General features: G+C 45.3%; 1 protein-coding gene across 3 annotated transcripts in view; it reads left to right on the forward strand.

Moving 5' to 3' along the window:
- sorcs2 (sortilin-related VPS10 domain containing receptor 2) overlaps positions 1-20,344 on the forward strand; it is a 963,539-nt gene that overhangs the window by 357,716 nt on the left and 585,479 nt on the right. For all 3 annotated transcript variants that reach the window (XM_070871372.1, XM_070871374.1, XM_070871375.1), the window contains exon 3: positions 11,785-11,884. In XM_070871372.1, the coding sequence (XP_070727473.1) occupies positions 11,785-11,884 (100 nt within the window). The remainder of the gene's footprint in view (positions 1-11,784; positions 11,885-20,344) is intronic.

Below are 20,344 nucleotides of genomic sequence, written 5' to 3' on the forward strand. Positions count from 1 at the left end.
GCCAAGGAAGGCAACAGAATATTTATTGTTAAGCTCAAAAATGGGCAAACATGCAAGAAACATATGGATCAGACAAAGCTGTGGCACACAGACGAACCGGAACAGTCGGAGGAAGAGACAATCGACGACCAACCAACCTATCCCCAGTCATCAGAGGACTCAGTGGTCATCAGTGAATCGGGACTTTCAATCACTGACATGTTCAATGAAAATGGACTTTCAATCCCTGACCTGGCCATTGCCACTCCCACCAGGCCAGCCACCCAGCCACCAGTCACAACAGACTCTGAACACTCACCCAAGGCTGGAGTTGAACTGAGACGGTCAACCCAGGAGCGTAAAACACCGGACCATCTCAATTGGTAAAAGACTGTGTTAATATCTCAGAGGGCGGTATTGTTATGTATGTACTTTCGGGATCACTAGCCACTAGATGGCGTCACTGTTGGAGGCCATTGGGCTGCGCGCACTGGTGTGCAGCCCAAGTATAAAAGGTCAGCCATTTTGGATATTAGGCACTTTGGGCCTTAATAAAGCAGAGCCAAGGTTATACCTCTTGGAGTTAAACAGTACTCAGTCTAACAGTTATTGCGCACACAACAAGGTCACAAGAAAGTTCTATTGTTACATCCACTGGGTCTTATTGTACAAGTAAATAAAGGGCAATCTCCCACAAAAACAAATTGCTTAGACTACTTCTAGAAGTGACTGATGCCACTGAACCTGGGAAGAAATCTATTGCAGTCCCGAATTCATAATAACTTCCATTCCTTGTTTTCCATCCCAAATGGATTATCTCGCACTTATCAACATTAAATTGCATCTGCCACCAAACTGCCCATTCCACTAAACTGTCTACATTACACTCACGGTTGAACAAGCCTCCTACTTTTGTACTGTTAGCAAATTTTTGAGATTTTGCTGAAGATACTCATATAATTATACTAAAAATAAAGTGGACTCTGCATTGACCCCTAAGATCAAATACCTCAATATCTAGAGGGCTTTTCCTGATGTCACGTTAACAAGAGAGCACAGAACCCCGTCGGACACGACCCATCCACAATTGCCTCCAAGCCGGGTGGGGCAGAAACAGGTTTCCACCGCACCCTGTGTTTTTGCCTGGCTGGCGCTCCAACCGCTTTTCCGCCCCAAGAGGAAAATTGCCCCGGGGGGGCACGGCCACCGCTGATCGGTGCCCCCAACAGCTTCACACGATGGGAAGCTGCCAGCGGCTACCCTTAAAGGGGAGGGTGCATCACCGTGACCGCCCTTTTGTTTTAATTGTCGGATGACTCCTGAGTCGGCCTGACAATGGCGGTGCGGGCCCGGCTGAAACTCTCCCTGGTGGCCCAGTTGGCTCCACTAAGGCCTCAATAAGCCTCGCAGCGTCCCTTCCCTTTAAGTGAAGGGGAGGGACGTTGCAACACATCAGCGCAACGCGTCACGACCCCACTCCCGACCCGATACAACCTCCAACCCCCAAAGCGCTGGGAGGCAGTGTCAGAGGTAAAGAGCCGAATTTTCCAGCTTTTCCCTCCGACTCCCACCGGGCGGTAAATTTCCGCTTAAATCGAAGTCCCCTCCCCAATTTCTCGCTGAGGGCAATTTCGGCCTCGAGAAGACTGAACAGGGATGAATTGAGGTATTCAAGATTCTGAAGGGTATCAGCGAGTTGAACCTGAGAATTGTTGAGCTTGGTCTCGAGAATGAAAAGGAAGGTGAATTCAGATGAATTGTTTATTTACCAATCCTGTACATTCCTGTGTCCCTATGGAGGCAGAAGGAAAGGTTCCATTCTCTGAAATAATCTCAATAGCTGAAGTACTTTGCAGTCAATTTTGCTTCATGAATTTTGACATCTGTAAGATATATTCTCAGTTATGTGATTTTCTTGGGTATTAAACCATTAATTTGGGTAATAGAGATTCTAGCTGATCTTAAGTCACTACCTGATATGTAAAATTGTTTTATAGAAACATAGAAAATAGGTGCAGGAGTAGGCCATTCGGCCCTTCTAGCCTGCACCGCCATTCAATGAGTTCATGGCTGAACATTCAACTTCAGTACCCCATTCCTGCTTTCTCGCCATACCCCTTGATCCCCCTAGTAGTAAGGACCTCATCTAACTCCTTTTTGAATATATTTAGTGAATTGGCCTCAACAACTTTCTGTGGTAGAGAATTCCACAGGTTCACCACTCTCTGGGTGAAGAAGTTCCTCCGCATCTCGGTCCTAAATGGCTTACCCCTTATCCTTAGACTGTGACCTCTGGTTCTGGACTTCCCCAACATTAGGAACATTCTTCCTGCATCTAACCTGTCTAACCCCGTCAGAATTTTAAACGTTTCTATGAGGTCCCCTCTCATTCTTCTGAACTCCAGTGAATACAAGCCCAGTTGATCCAGTCTTTCTTGATAGGTCTGTCCCGCCATCCCGGGAATCAGTCTGGTGAACCTTCGCTGCACTCCCTCAATAGCAAGAATGTCCTTCCTCAGGTTAGGAGACCAAAACTGTACACAATACTCCAGGTGTGGCCTCACCAATGCCCTGTACAACTGTAGCAACACCTCCCTGCCCCTGTACTCAAATCCCCTTGCTATGAAGGCCAACATGCCATTTGCTTTCTTAACCGCCTGCTGCACCTGCATGCCAACCTTCAATGACTGATGTACCATGACACCCAGGTCTCTTTGCACCTCCCCTTTTCCTAATCTGTCACCATTCAGATAATAGTCTGTCTCTCTGTTTTTACCACCAAAGTGGATAACCTCACATTTATCCACATTATACTTCATCTGCCATGCATTTGCCCACTCACCTAACTTATCCAAGTTGCTCTGCAGACTCACAGCATCCTCCTCGCAGCTCACACTGCCACCCAACTTAGTGTCATCCGCAAATTTGGAGATACTACATTTAATCCCCTCATCTAAATCATTAATGTACAGTGTAAACAGCTGGGGCCCCAGCACAGAACCTTGCGGTACCCCACTAGTCACTGCCTGCCATTCTGAAAAGTACCCATTTACTCCTACTCTTTGCTTCCTGTCTGACAACCAGTTCTCAATCCATGTCAGTACACTACCCCCAATCCCATGTGCTCTAACTTTGCACATCAATCTCTTGTGTGGGACCTTGTCGAACGCCTTCTGAAAGTCCAAATATACCACATCAACTGGTTCTCCCTTATCCACTCTACTGGAAACATCCTCAAAAAATTCCAGAAGATTTGTCAAGCATGATTTCCCTTTCACAAATCCATGCTGACTTGGACCTATCATGTCACCTCTTTCCAAATGCACTGCTATGACATCCTTAATAATTGATTCCATCATTTTACCCACTACCGATGTCAGGCTGACCGGTCTATAATTCCCTGTTTTCTCTCTCCCTCCTTTTTTAAAAAGTGGGGTTACATTGGCTACCCTCCACTCCATAGGAACTGATCCGGAGTCAATGGAATGTTGGAAAATGACTGTCAACGCATCCACTATTTCCAAGGCCACCTCCTTAAGTACTCTGGGATGCAGTCCATCAGGCCCTGGGGATTTATCGGCCTTCAATCTCATCAATTTCCCCAACACAATTTCCCGGCTAATAAGGATTTCCCTCAGTTCCTCCTCCTTACTAGACCCCCCGACCCCTTTTATAACCGGAAGGTTGTTCGTGTCCTCCTTCGTGAATACCGAACCAAAGTACTTGTTCAATTGGTCCGCCATTTCTTTGTTCCCCGTTATGACTTCCCCTGATTCTGACTGCAGGGGACCTACGTTTGTCTTTACTAACCTTTTTCTCTTTACATATCTATAGAAACTTTTGCAATCCGTCTTAATGTTCCCTGCAAGCTTCTTCTCATACTCCATTTTCCCTGCCCTAATCAAACCCTTTGTCCTCCTCTGCTGAGTTCTAAATTTCTCCCAGTCCCCAGGTTCGCTGCTATTTCTGGCCAATTTGTATGCCACTTCCTTGGCTTTAATACTATCCTTGATTTCCCTTGATAGCCACGGTTGAGCCACCTTCCCTTTTTTATTTTTATGCCAGACAGGAATGTACAATTGTTGTAGTTCATCCATGCGGTCTCTAAATGTCTGCCATTGCCCATCCACAGTCAACCCCTTAAGTATCATTTGCCAATCCATCCCAGCCAATTCACGCCTCATACCTTCAAAGTTACCCTTCTTTAAGTTCTGGACCATGGTCTCTGAATTAACTGTTTCATTCTCCATCCCAAAGTTGAATTAAGCAATGTTTTTGCTTAATTCAAGGTCAGATAATTCAAAGCATCCTGTACGTCGTAGAAATAAATAAATTACAGAATGTATATGTCACTGCCTCATTGAGGTTGTGAAAAATATCATACGCAGGTTGTTTCCATTGCTAATTATTATTTGTAACTATGGGCTGAAATTTAATGGGGAAGGTGGGTTGGGAGCAGGGAGGCTCCAAAGCAGTGGGGACCTGGGAGAATAAGTTTCCCGCAGGCCCCGACGAATTTAATGGTAGGCCCTGATCTGCCTGGGAAGCCTCTGATTGAGAAGCCCATGGCACTAGGAGGAGGCCTACTACTGCTCCTAGGAGACTAGAGACTAGAGAGGAGGGAGGGAGGGATCACGTCGGGCTTGGGAAGAGAAGTTGGGGTGGCGTGGATCACAAAATCGGGGCTTAGGAGCGGTCGGGGGGTAGTGGTCAGAAGAGGATCGGGGGCTGGGAAGTGGCTAGTGGAGCAGAGGGGTGGGACGAGTTGCAAGAGGATTGGAGACCAGGGAGTAGCCGGAGGAGCACGGGTTCGGGGAGGGAGGGGGTGGGGGAGTGCTGAAGATTGTTGGCTGGGACCAGCACGGCAGGATGAAGGGGGGAGGAGGGCCTGAGAAGGATCGGGGGGGCGGGACTAGCTCCAGGGGCTGGGTCTCATGGAAGGGGATCAGGGGCCTCATCGGTGGTATCCGATCGCGGGGGTGGGTTAGGCAGGGACCCTGGATGCAGAAGGTAAATGTAAAGACGCTTACCCCTTGGATCCAGCAATCCCCGCCTTGCTGTAGTGGTGGGTTTCATGAGGTGAGCAAAACTCAATCAGCTAAAGTTAAATTCAAAATGCAGGTTAAGGCAGAGGCTCTCAACCTCATTATAATATTTAAATAGATAACACGCCGCCAGGCAGCGGATTAAAACTGGAAGTGGGCGAATTAAGGTCGGGATTCAGATTTTTGACACTTTAACTTCCCACACAACCCCAAGTCACCCGTTTTTTTTAGGTTAAATTCCCCCCTATGAATCTGGAAAGCACAAGAACCTGTGGGAAATTTGCACGCTGTCAGTAGGCATCAGTTGTAATCTTGACCTGTGCTGTAAGGTAACACAGAACAAGTGGGTAAATCCCCAGGCCCAGATGAAATGTATCCCAGGCTGTTAAGAGAAGCAAAAGAAGAAATAGCAGAGGTTCTGACCATCATTTTCCAATCCTCTCTGGCTACAGGTGTGATGTCAGAGTACTGGAGGACTGCTAATGTTGTACCTTTATTTAAAAAAAGAGAGAAAGGGATAGACCAAGTAATTACAGGCCAGTCAGTTGGTGGTGGGAAAATCATTGGAAAAAATCCTGAGGGACAGGATAAATCTTCATTTGGAAAGACATGGATTAATCAAGGACAGTCAGCATGGATTTGCCACGGGAAGGTCGTGTCATAGAAACTTGGGTCCCAAGTTTCCACATGATTTGCTCCTGATTTTTAGGAGCAACTGGTGTAGAACGGAGTATCTTTGAAATCGGAATTCTCCACATTTAGTTTTCTGCAGTTCTAGTCAGGTAGAACAGTTTCACTTTGGAACAGAATTTCTTTTTCAAAAGGGAGCATGTCCGGCCACTGACGCCTGATTTCAAAGTTTCCACAGTGAAAACGTACTCCAAACTAACTTAGAATGGAGTAAGTGAAGATTTTTGTACGCTTGAAAAAACCTTGTCTACACTTTAAAAAATCAGGCGCAGGTTACAAATTAGGCATCGGGAACGAGGTGGGGGAGGGGGGGTGAAGGGAAGTCATTAAATTCTACAATCAATCCTTAGTTATACTTATACAAATGTTATACAAATAAATCCAACCTGAATAAAAATTTATAAGCAAAGAAAAGATTAAATAAACCATGTTCCTACCTGTGTGAAAGTGCTTCAGGCAGGCCTTTCAGGCAGCGGTGTGGCGTCAGTGTCTCAACGGCAGCGGCAGCAAGCAGCCTTCGAGCTGAGCTGCGGTGCTTGAGGCAGGCCTTCATTCCCCGTGAAGGTGCAGCACCCGGACGAACTTGAGGCCATTCGGCCATGTGATTGCAGCGGCGTCAGTGGCTGGCCAGGAGCCGAAGAATGAACACAGGAACAAGCAGCTGCAGATTTAAAATTCTTTAGGCCGTTCGGCCATGCTTATGGGGTGGCGTCAGTGGCTCGAAGGCAGCCGAAGAATCAGGAGCGAACGTGAGGCCATTCGGCCATGGGATTGCAGCGGCGTCAGTGGCTGGTCGGGAGCCGAAGAAAGAACAGCAGCAGCCTTCGAGTTGTGAGGGGGACTGACTGAGGCCATTTGGACAGGGAGAGGCAGCCACATCGACATCTTTATATTTAAATTTGCAGAATGGGTGCACCACATATGCAATGGTTTGCTTCCGCATGCAAGAAATTCTTTGTTCTTGGTGGAAGTTGATCCATTGCAAAGTTGAATTGGCACTTTTATTTCTCCAAACACACAGTCCTTAATTTGCAGGCACCGGTTCTGCAAGTTTAGCAGTGAAAAGCTGAACTCACTGATTTCAGCAGGTGATTTATTCAGCAGTGCTGCTAAAAGCACTCCCTCACACACAGAAATATCAAGAAAATTAAAACACAAGCCTTTGCAGGGGTCCAAGAAACAAATCTTCACTTTTTCTGCAGCACTTTTAAAAATGGCCGAGTGCCAATGTTTACTTCAGACTGCGCGAACGCTCCAACGCGCATGCACAGGGTTGCCGGCACCAAGAAGCCTCATTTCAATTGTACCCGCCCCCTCCTACTTACAAAATTGGCGCGAGTGGCAGGCCCCGCCCCCTGTGCGCCGCGCCAAGCAGACATCGACCTCCAAGGAGCTCGAGAATACCGCACTTTTTTTCCGGCGCCGTTTTCGGCGCGAGAAACAGGCGCCCAGCTCTGAGGTGCGCCTTTTTCGCCGCGTGTGGAAACTTGGGGCCATAGAAACATAGAAAATAGGAGCAGTAGTAGGCCATTTGGCCCTTCGAGCCTGCACCGCCATTCAATATGATCATGGCTGATCCTCTATCTCAACCGCATATTCCCGCTTTCTCCCCATATGCCTTGATGCCTTTTGTGTCTAGAAATCTATCTATTGCTTTCTTAAATATATTCAGTGACTTGCTCTCCACAGCCTTCTGTGGTAGAGAATTCCACAGGTTCACCACCCTCTGAGTGAAGAAATTTCTCCTCATCTCAGTCTTAAATTTCCTACCCCGTATCGTGAGACTGTGACCTCATGTTCTAGATTTCCCAGCCAGGGGAAGCATCCTCCCCACATCCAGTATGTCCAACCCCATCAGAATTTTATACGTTTCAATGAGATCCCCTCTCATTCTTCTAAACTCTAGTGAATACATTCTTCTAAACTCTAGTCGACCCAATCTCGCCCTGTAAGACAGTCCTACCATTCCAGGAATCAGTCTGGTGAACCTTCGCTGCACTCCCTCAATGGCAAGTATATTCTTTCTTGGGTAAGGAGACCAAAACTGCACACAATACTCCAGGTGTAGTCTCACCAAGGCCCTGTAAAACTGTAGTAAGACATCCTTGCTCCTGTACTTAAATCCTCTTGCAATAAAGGCCAACATACCATTTGCCTTCCTAACTGCTTGCTGCACCTGCATGTTTGCTTTCAATGACTGGTGTACAAGGACACCCAGGTCCTTTTGTACATCGACATTTCCAAAGCTTTCACCATTTGGTGTCTGACTAACTTGATGGAATTTTTCGAGGCGGTAACCAGGAAGGTTGATGAGGGGAGTGTGTATGATGTAGTGTATATGGATTTTAGCAATGCTTTTGATAAGGTCCCACATGGCAGACTATTCATAAAAGTAATAGTCCATGGGATCCAGGGCAAAGTGGCAAGTTGGATCCAAAATTTGCTCGGAGACAGGAAGCAAAAGGTAATGGTTGATAGGTGTTTTTTGACTGGAAGGCTGTATCCAGTGGGGTTCCGCAGGGCTCAGTGCTGGGTCCTTTGCTTTTGGTGGTATATATCAATGACTTGGACTTAAATGTTGGGGGTATGATTAAGTGCTGATGACACTAAAATAGGCTGTGTGGTTGATAATGAAGGAGAAAGCTGCGGACTGCAGGAAGATATCAATGTACTGATCAGGTGGGCAGAACAGTGGCAAATGGAATTTAATCCAGATGAGTGTGAGGTAATGCATTTGGGGGGAGGGTCTAACAAGGCAAGGGAATACACATTAAATGGTATGACACTGAAAAGTGCAGAGGAACAAAGGGACCTTGGAGTGCAGATCCACAGATCCCTGAAGGTTGCAGGCCAGGTAGATAAGGTGGTTAAGAAGGCATATGAAATATTTGCCTTTATTAGTTGAGGCATGGAATACAAGAACAAGGAGGTTATGCTTGAACTGTATAAAACACTAGTTAGGCCGCAGCCGGAGTACTGTGTGTAGTTCTGGACACCACATTACAGGAAAGATGTGATTGCACTGGAAAGGGTGCAGAGATTTACAAGAATGTTGCCTGGACTGGAGAATTTTGGTTATGAGAAAAGATTGGAGATGCTGTGTCTGTTTTCTTTAGAATAGAGGATACTAAGGGGGGACCTGATTGAGGTATATAAAACTATGAGGGGCCAAGATAGAGTGGATAGGAAGGACCTGTTTCCCTTGGCAGAGGGGTCAACAACCAGGAGGCATAGATTTAAAGTAATTGGGAGGAGGTTTAGAGGAGATATGAGGGAACTGTCTTCACCCAGAGGGTGGTGGGGGTCTGGAACTCACTGTCTGAAAGGGTGGTAGAGCAGAAACCCTCACCACATTTTAAAAATACCTGGATGTGCACTTAAAGTACCGTAACCTACAGGGCTATGGACCAAGAGCTGGAAAGTGGGATTCAGCGGGCTAGCTCTTCGTCAGCCGGCGTGGACACGATGGGCCGAAATGGCCTCCTTCCATGCTGTAAATTTCTATGATTCTACACTTCTCAGGCTGTTTAAAATGGTTTCTAAACTGGCATGATTTTAAATTCAGATTCTGGAAAAACTGTATCCGGTATTTACAGTGCTAAATTCGGCTCCCTGAGCCCAACATCAGACTTGTATATCCATGAAAAAAAGTTTATCAGTCTGCTGCCAGAATAACTGAGCCAGGTATAATAAGTAGCTTGAATACCAGGAGCCAACTTAGAGATATTCCTGCTGGAACCAAACTGAAATACCAGCACCAGAAAAGCGGCTTAAGTTTTGCCTGGGAACTCGATGTGATTACAGTCAGATTGGTGCTATTGACAACAGTGTTTAGTTTCACTTTGTCCCAGTTTTTCAGGAGGTTACACAGTAGGAGTGAGCTTCTTGGAATGTTCTGTAATATAATGGTGCAGATTTTGCTGTCACGATAATGGCGAGTTTAATAACACTCGCCATTATTTACATATAAATCGTTCAACAACAAAGAGAAGCCCATAAATTGTGAATTGCTACAATCCACTGTTAGCTTCGTGAAAACGGCAGCTCACCCTCAACCTCCCTGTGAGTTTCATCAAGTTGCTGCATTTGCGCATTGATTGCCCAATAAACTCATCATAGAAAGTTAGGGATGCTACTGAACAATGTCAGTCTTTTTTAATTAGGAGAGTTATGTTCGTGCAATACAAGTCAACCTCTCTGGCCCAGAAAGGCAATAATTTAAACTGTGCAATCTCACTCCTACAGGTGGTAAATTGTTATTAGAGATTATTTTAAATTTTTAAATTATTATTTTTTCCTTTCTGTTTCTTGTTTTTCTCCACCTTAATCCAATCTTTCTTGTCCTGTCTTTATTTCTCTTTCTGTAACTGATTGATTTTAATTCACCCTATTTCCTTCTCCATTGTTCCTGTTTCTTTCTCAATCCTTAAATCTCATTGAAGATAGATTGTTGGCCCCATTGTTCACCATGTCACGTTATCAGCTCCCACTTCCAGAAATTTGCAGGGCAAAGGTTTTTCAAGCTGAAGGGTGAGAAAAAAAGTGTAACTAACGGGGCTCGCCGCGAGATGCCCCGCTCCCAAAAAAATCTGGGTCATTGTACAGTTTGCTTTTCACACAAAATGTCTCTTTTTGTTCAGCAGTCGAGTAGTTGTGATTTGAGTTTATTGTGGCCCAGAATATAACATCCTGTAACCTTCCTTGTACCTGTACAGTGCCAGAAAGTTGCGGTTACAATAGAGCATTATATATTGAAATGTTAATGAAAAGTATGGACATTTTTGCAAATTTATCTACCTTGTTCGTCAGAATTATTCCCAGTGGCGGTGAATTACCTTGGGACTTCTTGATGATAGGAAAAACACCATATAAAAAAAAGTTAATTCTTTCATTTCAGCAATGCTTTTTCAATTTAATTTGCAAGCACTTCAATAAGGTCTTGGATAGAAGAAATACTGATGTCAGGAATTCCCAAAACTGTTACATTAAAGGGACAAAACTCTTGACCCCTTGACCCATCCACTGCCTATGTGCTGTCACACATCCATTCTTGGATGAAGGGTAATTTTCTCCAGCTAAACATTGGGAAGACGATAAGCCATTTCCTTCAGCCCCTGCCACAAACTCTGTACCCTCACTGCCAACTGCATTCCACTCCCAGCCTTTGTCTCAGAACCAGACTGTTCGCACCCTCATCGTCCTGTTGACTTGGAGCTGAGTTTTCGAGCCCTTAATCTCTCCATCAAAAAAGACTGGCAACTTCCACCTCCGTAAGGCCGATACCTCAGCCCATCTACCATTCATTTGTGTATTTGTCACCTCCAGAATCAATTACTCCAATGCTCTCATGGCTGGACTCCTATCCTCTACCCTGCAAACTTCAGCTCACCTGAAGCTCTGTTGCCCAAATACTGTCCCACATCAAGTCTCATCCATCCCTCTGTCCTCACTTAATTAAATTGATACCTCAATGACTCAAATTTAAAATTCTCATCCTTGTGTTTAAATCCCTCAATGGCCTTGGCGCTCCCTATCTCTGTAACCTCTTCCAGCCTTACAACTCCTCCCCTCCGACCGCTCCATTCCCCTGACTCTGACCTCCTGTGCACCGTCACCCCTATTAGTGGCCATGTTTTCAGACGTCTCGGCCCAATGCTTTGGAATTTCCTCCCTACATTCCCTGCCTCTCCAGCTACCTTGCCTCTTTTAAGACCCTCCTTAAATCCCACACATTTGACCAAGCCCCTCCTAATATCGCCTTCTTTGGCTCAGTCTGTTTTCCTCACGTCTTTGTGTAACGCCTTGGAACAATTTTCTATATTAGAGGTGCAAGTTGTTATTGCTAATTTTGTAAGTAGTACTTGTAAGCACCCTGGTAGAAAATCAGGTCCATCTCCCTTGTCTTTGCAGATCTATAATTCATTAGTTCTTGGCTGAACTGGGGTGAAGTAAGGTCATTCACTGTGTAAAATTCCCATTCCAGGCAATGTCTTTATTTGCAGTAGCAGAGGTTTTACAAGTCCACATACAATAATATCACTGTTAATTGCTTCCTGTGTTTTGTTGGCAGATCATCGGATTATGGAACCACCTATGTAAAACTAAACCTACAGTCAGGCACCAACAACATAATCACCAATTTCTACATTTGCCCTGCAAACAAGAAAAAGGTACGAGTAAACTAAAGTGTGAAAATGGAGGCGGGAGGGGGCGTGGGGGTGGGGTGGTGGTGGCCATTTTGAAAACCGTTTTGTCCTTTATTTTTCTCCAAAGCTGTAACTGCTTCTAGAAAGGCTGTCTGTACTTAAAGTAGATAAGTCTCCAGGACCGGCTGGAATTCATCCGCGGATGCTGAAGAAAGTAAAAGTGGAAATTGCAGAGGTTCTGGCTATAATCTTCCAATTCTCCTTGGATAGAAACATAGAAAATAGGTGCATGAGTAGGCCATTCGGCCCTTTGAGCCTGTACTGCCATTCAATAAGATCCTGGCTGAACATTCCCTCAGTACCTCTTTCCTGCTTTCTCTCCATACCCTTGATCTCATTAGCCGTAAGGGCCATATCTAACTCCCTTTGAATATATCCAATGAACTAGCATCAACAATTCTCTGCGGCAGGGAATTCCACAGGTTAACAACTCTGAGTGAAGAAGTTTCTCCTCATCTCAGTCCTAAATGGCCTACCCCTTATCCTAAGACTATGTCCCTTGGTTCTGGACTTCCCCAACGTCGGGAACATTCTTCCCGCATCTAACCTGTCCAGTCCCGTCAGAATCTTATACGTTCCTATGAGATCCCCTCACATCCTTTTAAACTCCAGTGAATACAGGCCCAGTTGATCCAGTCTCTCCTCATATGTCAGTCCAGCCATCCCTGAAATCAGTCTGGTGAACCTTCGCTGCACTCCCTCAATAGCAAGAACGTCCTTCCTCAGCTAAGGAGACCAAAACTGAACACAATATTCCAGGTGAGGCCTCACAAAGGCCCTGTACAACTGCAGTAAGATCTCCCTGCTCCTATAATCAAATCCTCTAGCTATGAAGGCCAACATACCATTTGCCGCCTTCACCGCCTGCTGTACCTGCATGCCAACTTTCAATGACTGATGAACCATGACACCCAGGTCTCGTTGCACCTTCCCTTTTCCTAATCTGCCGCCATTCAGATAATATTCTGCCTTCGTAATTTTGCCCCCAAAATGGATAACCTCACACTTATCCACATTATACTGCATCTACCATGCATTTGCCCACTCACCTAACCTGTCCAAGTCACCCTGCAGCCTCTTAGCGTCCTCCTCACAGCTCTCACCGCCACCCAGTTTAGTGTCATCTGCAAATTTGGAGATATTACACTCAATTCCTTCATCTAAATCGTTAATGTAGATTGTAAATAGCTGGGGTCCCAGCACTGAGCCCTGCTGTACTCCACTAGTCACTCCCTGCCATTCTGAAAAGGACCAGTTTATCCCGACTCTCTGCTTCCTGTCTGCCAACCAGTTCTCTATCCACATCAGTACATTACCCCCAATACCATGTGCTTTGATTTTGCACACCATTCTCTTGTGCAGGACCTTGTCAAAAGCCTTTTGAAAGTCCAAATACACCACATCCACTGGTTCTCCCTTGTCCACTCTGCTAATTACATCCTCAAAAAATTCCAAAAGATTTGTCAAGCATGATTTCCCTTTAATAAATCCATGCTGACTTGGACCGATCCTGTCACTGCTTTCCAAATGCGCTGCTATTTCATCCTTAATGATTGAATACAACATTTTCCCCACTACTGATGTCAGGCTAACCAGTCTATAATTCCCCGTTTTCTCTCTCCCTCCTTTTTTAAAAAGTGGTGTTACATAGGAACTGATCCGAGTCGATAGACTGTTGGAAAATGATCACCAATGCATCCACTATTTCTCGGGCCTCTTCCTTAAGTACTCTGGGATGCAGACCATCAGGCCATGGGGATTTATCGGCCTTCAATCCCATCAATTTCCCTAACACAGTTTCCTGACTAATAAGGATTTCCTTCAGTTCCTCCTTCTCGCTAGACCCTCGGTCCCCTAGTATTTCCGGAAGGTTATTTGTGTCTTCCTTAGTGAAGACAGAACCACATTATTTGTTCAATTGGTCTGCGATTTCTTTGTTCCCCATTATAAATTCACCTGAATCCGACTGCAAGGGATCTACATTTGTCTTCACTAATCTTTTTCTCTTCACATACTTATAGAAGCTTTTGCAGTCAGTTTTCATGTTCCCTGCAAGCTTCCTCTCGTACTCTATTTTCCCCCTCTTAATTAAACCCTTAGTCCTCCTCTGTTGAATTCAAAATTTCTCCCAGTCCTCAGGTTTGTTGCTTTTTCTAGCCAATTTATATGCCTCTTCCTTGGTTTTAACACTATCCTTAATTTCCCTTGTTAGCCATGGTTGAGCCACCTTCCCCATTTTATTTTTACTCTAGACAGGGATGTACAATTGCTGAAGTTCATCCATGTGATCTTTAAAGGTTTTCCATTGCTTATCCACCGTCAACCCTTTAAGTATCCTTTGCCAGTCTATTCTAGCCAATTTACGCCTCATACCGTCGAAGTTACCTTTCCTTAAGTTCAGGACCCTAGTTTCCGAATTAACTGTGTCACTCTCCATCTTAATAAAGAATTCTACCATATTATGGTCACTCTTCCTCAAGGGGCCTCGCACAACAAGATTGCTAATTAGCCCCTTCTCATTACACATCACCCAGTCTAGGATGGCCAGCTCTCTAGTTGGTTCCTTGACATATTGGTCTAGAAAATCATCCCTAATATACTCCAGGAAATCCTCCTCCACCGCATTGCTACCAGTTTGGTTAGCCCAATCAATATGTAGATAACTGCTGTACCTTTTTTTGCACACATCCCTAATTTCTTGTTTGATGCTGTCCCCAACCTCACGACTAATGTTTGGTGATCTGTACACAACTCCTACTCGCGTTTTTTGCCCTTTGGTATTCCGCAGCTCCACCCATACCGATTCCACATCATCCAGGCTAATGTCCCTCCTTACTGTTGCATTAATTTCCTCTTTAACCAGCAGCGCCACCCCGCCTCCTTTTCCTCTCTGTCTATACTTCCTAAATGTTGAATGCCCCTGGATGTTGAGTTCCCAGCCTTGGTCATCCTGGAGCCATGTCTCCGTGATGCCAATTACATCATATCCGTTAACTGCTATCTGCGCAGTTAATTCGTCCACCTTATTCCGAATACTCCTCGCATTGAGGCACAGAGTCTTCAGGCTTTTCTTTTTAACACACTTTGCCCCTTGAGAATTTTGCTGTAATGTGGCCCTTTTTGTTTTTGTTTTTTGCCTTGGGTTTCTCTGCCCTCCACTTTTACTATTCTCCTTTCTATCTTTTGCTTCTGCCTCCTTTTTATTTCCCTCTGTCTCCCTGCATAGGTTCCCATTCCCTTGCAATGTTAGTTTAACTCCTCCCCAACAGCACTAGCAAACACTCCCCCGAGGACATTGGTTCCGGTCCTGCCCAGGTGCACACCATCCGGTTTGTACTGGTCCCACCTCCCCCAGAACCGGTTCCAATGTCCCAGGAATTTGAATCCCTCCCTCCTGCACCACTCCTCAAGCCACGTATTCATCTGAGCTATCCTGCGATTTCTACTCTGATTAGCACGTGGCACTGGTAGCAATCCTGAGATTACTACTTTTGAAGTCCTACTTTTTAATTTAGCTCTAGCTTCCTAAATTCGTCTCGTAGGACCTCATCCCGTTTTTTACCTATATCGTTGGTACCTATATGCACCACAACAACTGACTGTTCACCCTCCCTTTTCAGAATGTCCTGCACCCGCTCTGAGACATCCTTGACTCTTGCACCAGGGAGGTAACATACCATCCTGGAGTCTCGGTTGCGGCCGCAGAAACACCTATCTATTCCCCTTACAATCGAATCCCCTATCACTATAGCTCTCCCACTCTTTTTCCTGCCCTCCTGTGCAGCAGAGCCAGCCACAGTGCCATGAACTTGGCTGCTGCTGCCCTCCACCGATGAGTCATCCCCCTCAACAGTACCCAAAGCGGTGTATGTGTTTTGCAGGGAGATGACCGCAGGGGACCCCTGCACTACCTTCCTTCCAGTGCTCTTCCTGTTGGTCACCCACCCCCTATCTGGCTGTGTACACTTTACCTGCGGTAAGACCAACTCATAAACGTACTATTCACGTCATTCTCAGCATCGTGGATGCTCCAGAGTGAATCCACCCGCAGCTCCAGTGCCGCAATGCGGTCCATCAGGAGCTGGAGGCGGATACACTTCCCGCACACGTCGTTGTCAGGGACACCGGAAGCGTCCCTGACTTCCCACATAGTACAGGAGGAGCATAACACTTGTCCGAGCTGGCCATGACTTAACCCTTAGATTAACTTAATTTGGCAACAACAATGCTAAAGGTTACTTACTGATCTAGAAAAGAAAAAGAAAAACTACTTACCAATCACTTACCCCCTTGGCTGTGACGTCACCTTTCGATTTCTTTCTACTTTTTTGCCTCCCTGCTGCATCAGCACCAGCTGGCCTCTGACTCCCCGGACTTTTATAGGCCACCTCCTCGACGCACCCACTTGAAGTCCCGCTGCCTCCAACTCCCCGGACTTTTATAGGCCACCTCCTCTTCGCACCCACTTGAAGTCCCGCTGCCTCCAACTCCCCGGACTTTTATAGGCCACCTCCTCGACGCACCCACTTGAAGTCCCGCTGCCTCCAACTCCCCGGACTTTTATAGGCCACCTCCTCGACGCACCCACTTGAAGTCCCGCTGCCTCCAACTCCCCGGACTTTTATAGGCCACCTCCTCTTCGCACCCGCTCGAAGTCCCGCTGCCTCCAACTCCCCGGACTTTTATAGGCCACCTCCTCTTCGCACCCGCTCGAAGTCCCGCTGCCTCCCACTCCGACTCCCCGGACTTTTATAGGCCACCTCCTCAACGCACCCGCTGCCTCCTAATATGTCCTTAGTATACAGTATAAATGCACACGAGGCCCATACTTGAGAGAAGGTCACTCAGTGACCAGTTACCTTCATTACCAAGACCTCAAGAGGCAGACGGTGGGTGGAGCTTCTCCTTGTATACCGGAAAGTCCAGGTTAGGAGTGTCTCCCACAAGTTCGCCCCCTGTGGTCAGTGTTTGCAAGGTGTACAACTTAGGTCAGCTTATACATGGGTTACAATGACAGTTGAATACATAACACCTCCGACTCCCCGGACTTTTTCGGCCGCCTCCTCGACGCACCCGATGCCAGATAATGGAGAATTGTAAATGTTACACACTTGTTCAAAAAATGCTGTAAGGATAAACCAGGCAACTACAGGCCAGTCAGTTTAACCTCGGTAGTGGGGAAGCTTTTTAGAAATGATAATCTGGAACAAATTTAACAGTCACTTGGATAAGTGTGGATTAATTAAGGAAAGCTAGCACAGATTTATTAAAGGCAAATTGTGTTTAACTAAATTGATTGAGTTTTTTGATGAGGTAACAGAGAGGATTGATGAGGGCAATGCGGTGTACATGGACGTCCAAAAGCCTATTGATAAAGTGCCTCATAATAGGCTTGCAGGAAAATTGGAGCCCATGGGATAAAAGGGACAGTGGCAGCACGGATACAAAATTATCGATGTGACAGGAAACAGAGAGTAGTGGTGAACGGTTGCTTTTCAGGCTGGAGGAAGGTACATAGTGGTGTTCTCCAGGGGTCAGTATTAGGACCACTGCTTTTCTTGATGTATATTAATGAAATAGACTTGGACGTACAGGGTACAATTTCAAAATTTGCATATGACACAAAACTTGGAAGTATAGTGAACAGTGAGGAGGATAGTGATAGACTTCAAGATGACATAGAAAGGCTGAAGTGGACAGACACATGGCAGATTAAACTTAATGCAGAAAATGCAAAGTGATAAGTTTTGGTCGGAAGAACGAGGACAGGCAATATAAACCAAAAGGGTACAATTCTAAAGTGAGTGCATGAACAGAGAGACCTGGGGGTATATTTGCACAAATCGCTGAAGGTGGCAGGGCAGGTTGAGAAAATGGTTAAAAATGCATACAGGATACTGGGCTTCATAAATAGAGGCTTAGAGTACAAAAGTAAGGAAGTTATGATGAACTTTTATAAAACACTGGTTCAGACTCAACTGTAGTATTGTGTCCAATTCTGGGCACCATGCTTTAGGAAGGATGTGAAGGCCTTAGAGAGGGTGCAGAGAAGAATGGTTCCAGGGATGAGGGACTTCAGTTACGTGGATAGACTGGAGAAGCTGGGGTTGTTCTCCTTAGAGGTGTTCAAAATCATGAGGGGTCTAGACAGAGTAGATAGAGAGAAACTGTTCCTTGGTGGAAAGGTCGAGAACCAGAGGACACAGATTTAAGGTGATTGGCAGAAGAACCAAAGGCGACATGAGGAAAACTTTTTTATGCAGTGACTGGTTATGATTTGGAATGCACTGCCTGAGGGGGTGGTGGAGGCAGATTCAATTGTGCCTTTCAATAGGGAATTGGATAAGTAGCTGAAGGAAAAAAATTGCAGAGCTACGGGGAAAGGGTGGGGCAGTGGGACTAGCTGAAGTGCTCTTGCAGAGAGCAAGCACGATCATTCTATAATTCAATGCAGCTTTTCAGATATCCCGAGCAAGTGGCTTGTTTTGTTGCTGTTAGATGTCACTGCCATGCTTTGCAAGCACTCTGCATGGTGTAACATGGAAATCTATCACCAGAAAGCTCATGATGTTGCAAGAGGCATGTCAGTATCTATTCCTCAGCTTTTTATTTACTCATTGGTCGACATGACAACACCCAGCTCAGACCTTGTACCTTGTCAGAATGTTTCTCTTTCGTTTTATAACTGTGTAACACAGAAAATCGGGTATAATAAGAAACTTAGCAACGCATCTATTTTAAAATTCACAAAACCTGGCTTTTGTATTGAGATCCACTGACAGGGTAACATTAAAACCATTAAAAACATTAATACAGAAACTTTGACAACCCTGCACAGGTTCCCGTGGTGTGTTCCAGCTTGTGTAATTAGTAGAAAACTGGTACAGGTAATAAGATTCTTTGTGTGACTGTATTGAAAGAATTGCTACTCCAATTCCTGTATGGAAGGGTTAAATTTCAGTGTAAAATTTGAAGAGCAAAACAAAAACCAGCTCTATAAAAATAAACCCCACATTTTTTTTGTTCTTTAAGACAACTTGACCCAGCTTTGAGGTCTCAGTCTGAACATCATGAATAACTGCATTTTGAATATTGTTAAATTGCATTTGTGAATCAGCAGAGCACCATTTCAGACATTCATTCATTCAAAAAAAGACATCTTGTTGACAAGGCGTACAGTACAAATTGTAGCTCTATTTCTCTGAAGGGATGTGGCAGTGGGAAGGCATCTTAACCATATGGCTGCATTGATCTTGCAGATTGGTGCAAAATAATTAGTTGTACTGTATTTTCTATCATTGCTCTATGTCAGCTTCTGGAAAATCGGTAACCAAAGCTCTTAAGTTGCCCCTCGGGGTACATGATGCATATACAATATTTTCATAACTGGCTTTTATGTATGTGCTGTCTTCTCTCACAAACAGGACAAGAACATCCCCTAAATTCTGTTTTTTTTATAAAATGCTATTATTCTTATCTGTATAGCTTTGGGCAGTATTTAAAATTGGTAGAAAGCTCACAACATCTCGTCATGTCAAATGAGAAAATAAAATATTGTTAAGTGTTGAGGGAACTACTGTAGATAGGATTTGTCTGCAAATGACATTCCGTCTACAAGTAGACCCAGGAGCAAACAGTTTATTATACCTTAATGAAGTGATTCCTCTTGGTGGCATTGCTCAGAAGGTGAGGTAAACGATTGAGTTTTCACTGTTACTTTAGTTGCTGATGTGGGCATCAAAGAGTGTGTTAAATATTTTCTGAAAGTAGTCATTTCCCCATCATATACCAAGAAACAAATGTTCCCTCAGCAACCCTTCTGCCTGTATTGAATACACTGAAGATGGAGATCTGAAATTTTCCGAAGTGTTGCCTCTCGTTAATAGATGGCAAAAATAAATATCTGCATTATTTCTTTGAGAGGTTTCAAAATCGAATGACATTCAAGATCTAAATCCCCATTGTCCAGATTTCGTAGCCATGTTTTCAAACTCAGTTTCCTCTATGTATACTTTGAGATGACATCATGGGGCCAAAATTGCCCTCCGCCCCAAACGGGGCGCACTTTCCGAATTAAATGAGTATTCTCCGCCCCATCGATTGGGGTGGAGAGTGGAGTGAAATTGGGGACTTTAAAAACATTTCTTGTTGGGGTGGCTGAGGGGCAGAAGTCGGTCGGGAGCGGGGTGAAAGGTGGGTGGCAGCACATCACAACGTCCTTCCCCTTCAGTTAAACTGTGAGCTCTGCACAAAATTTAGTTGGGCCCTCTGCGCCACCAGGGAGGGTTTTGGCCAGTACCCAAGATAGGGGTGCTTCTTGGCAGCCCGGCCGAACCCATGGCCGCCACTGTCGGGCCAACTTCGGAGTCGGCTGACTCTTAAATAAAATGGCGGCCGCGGCAGTGCACCCTCCCCTTTAAGGGC

This window comes from Pristiophorus japonicus, chromosome 2, assembly GCF_044704955.1.
Source record: "Pristiophorus japonicus isolate sPriJap1 chromosome 2, sPriJap1.hap1, whole genome shotgun sequence".
NCBI lineage: Eukaryota > Metazoa > Chordata > Chondrichthyes > Pristiophoridae > Pristiophorus > Pristiophorus japonicus.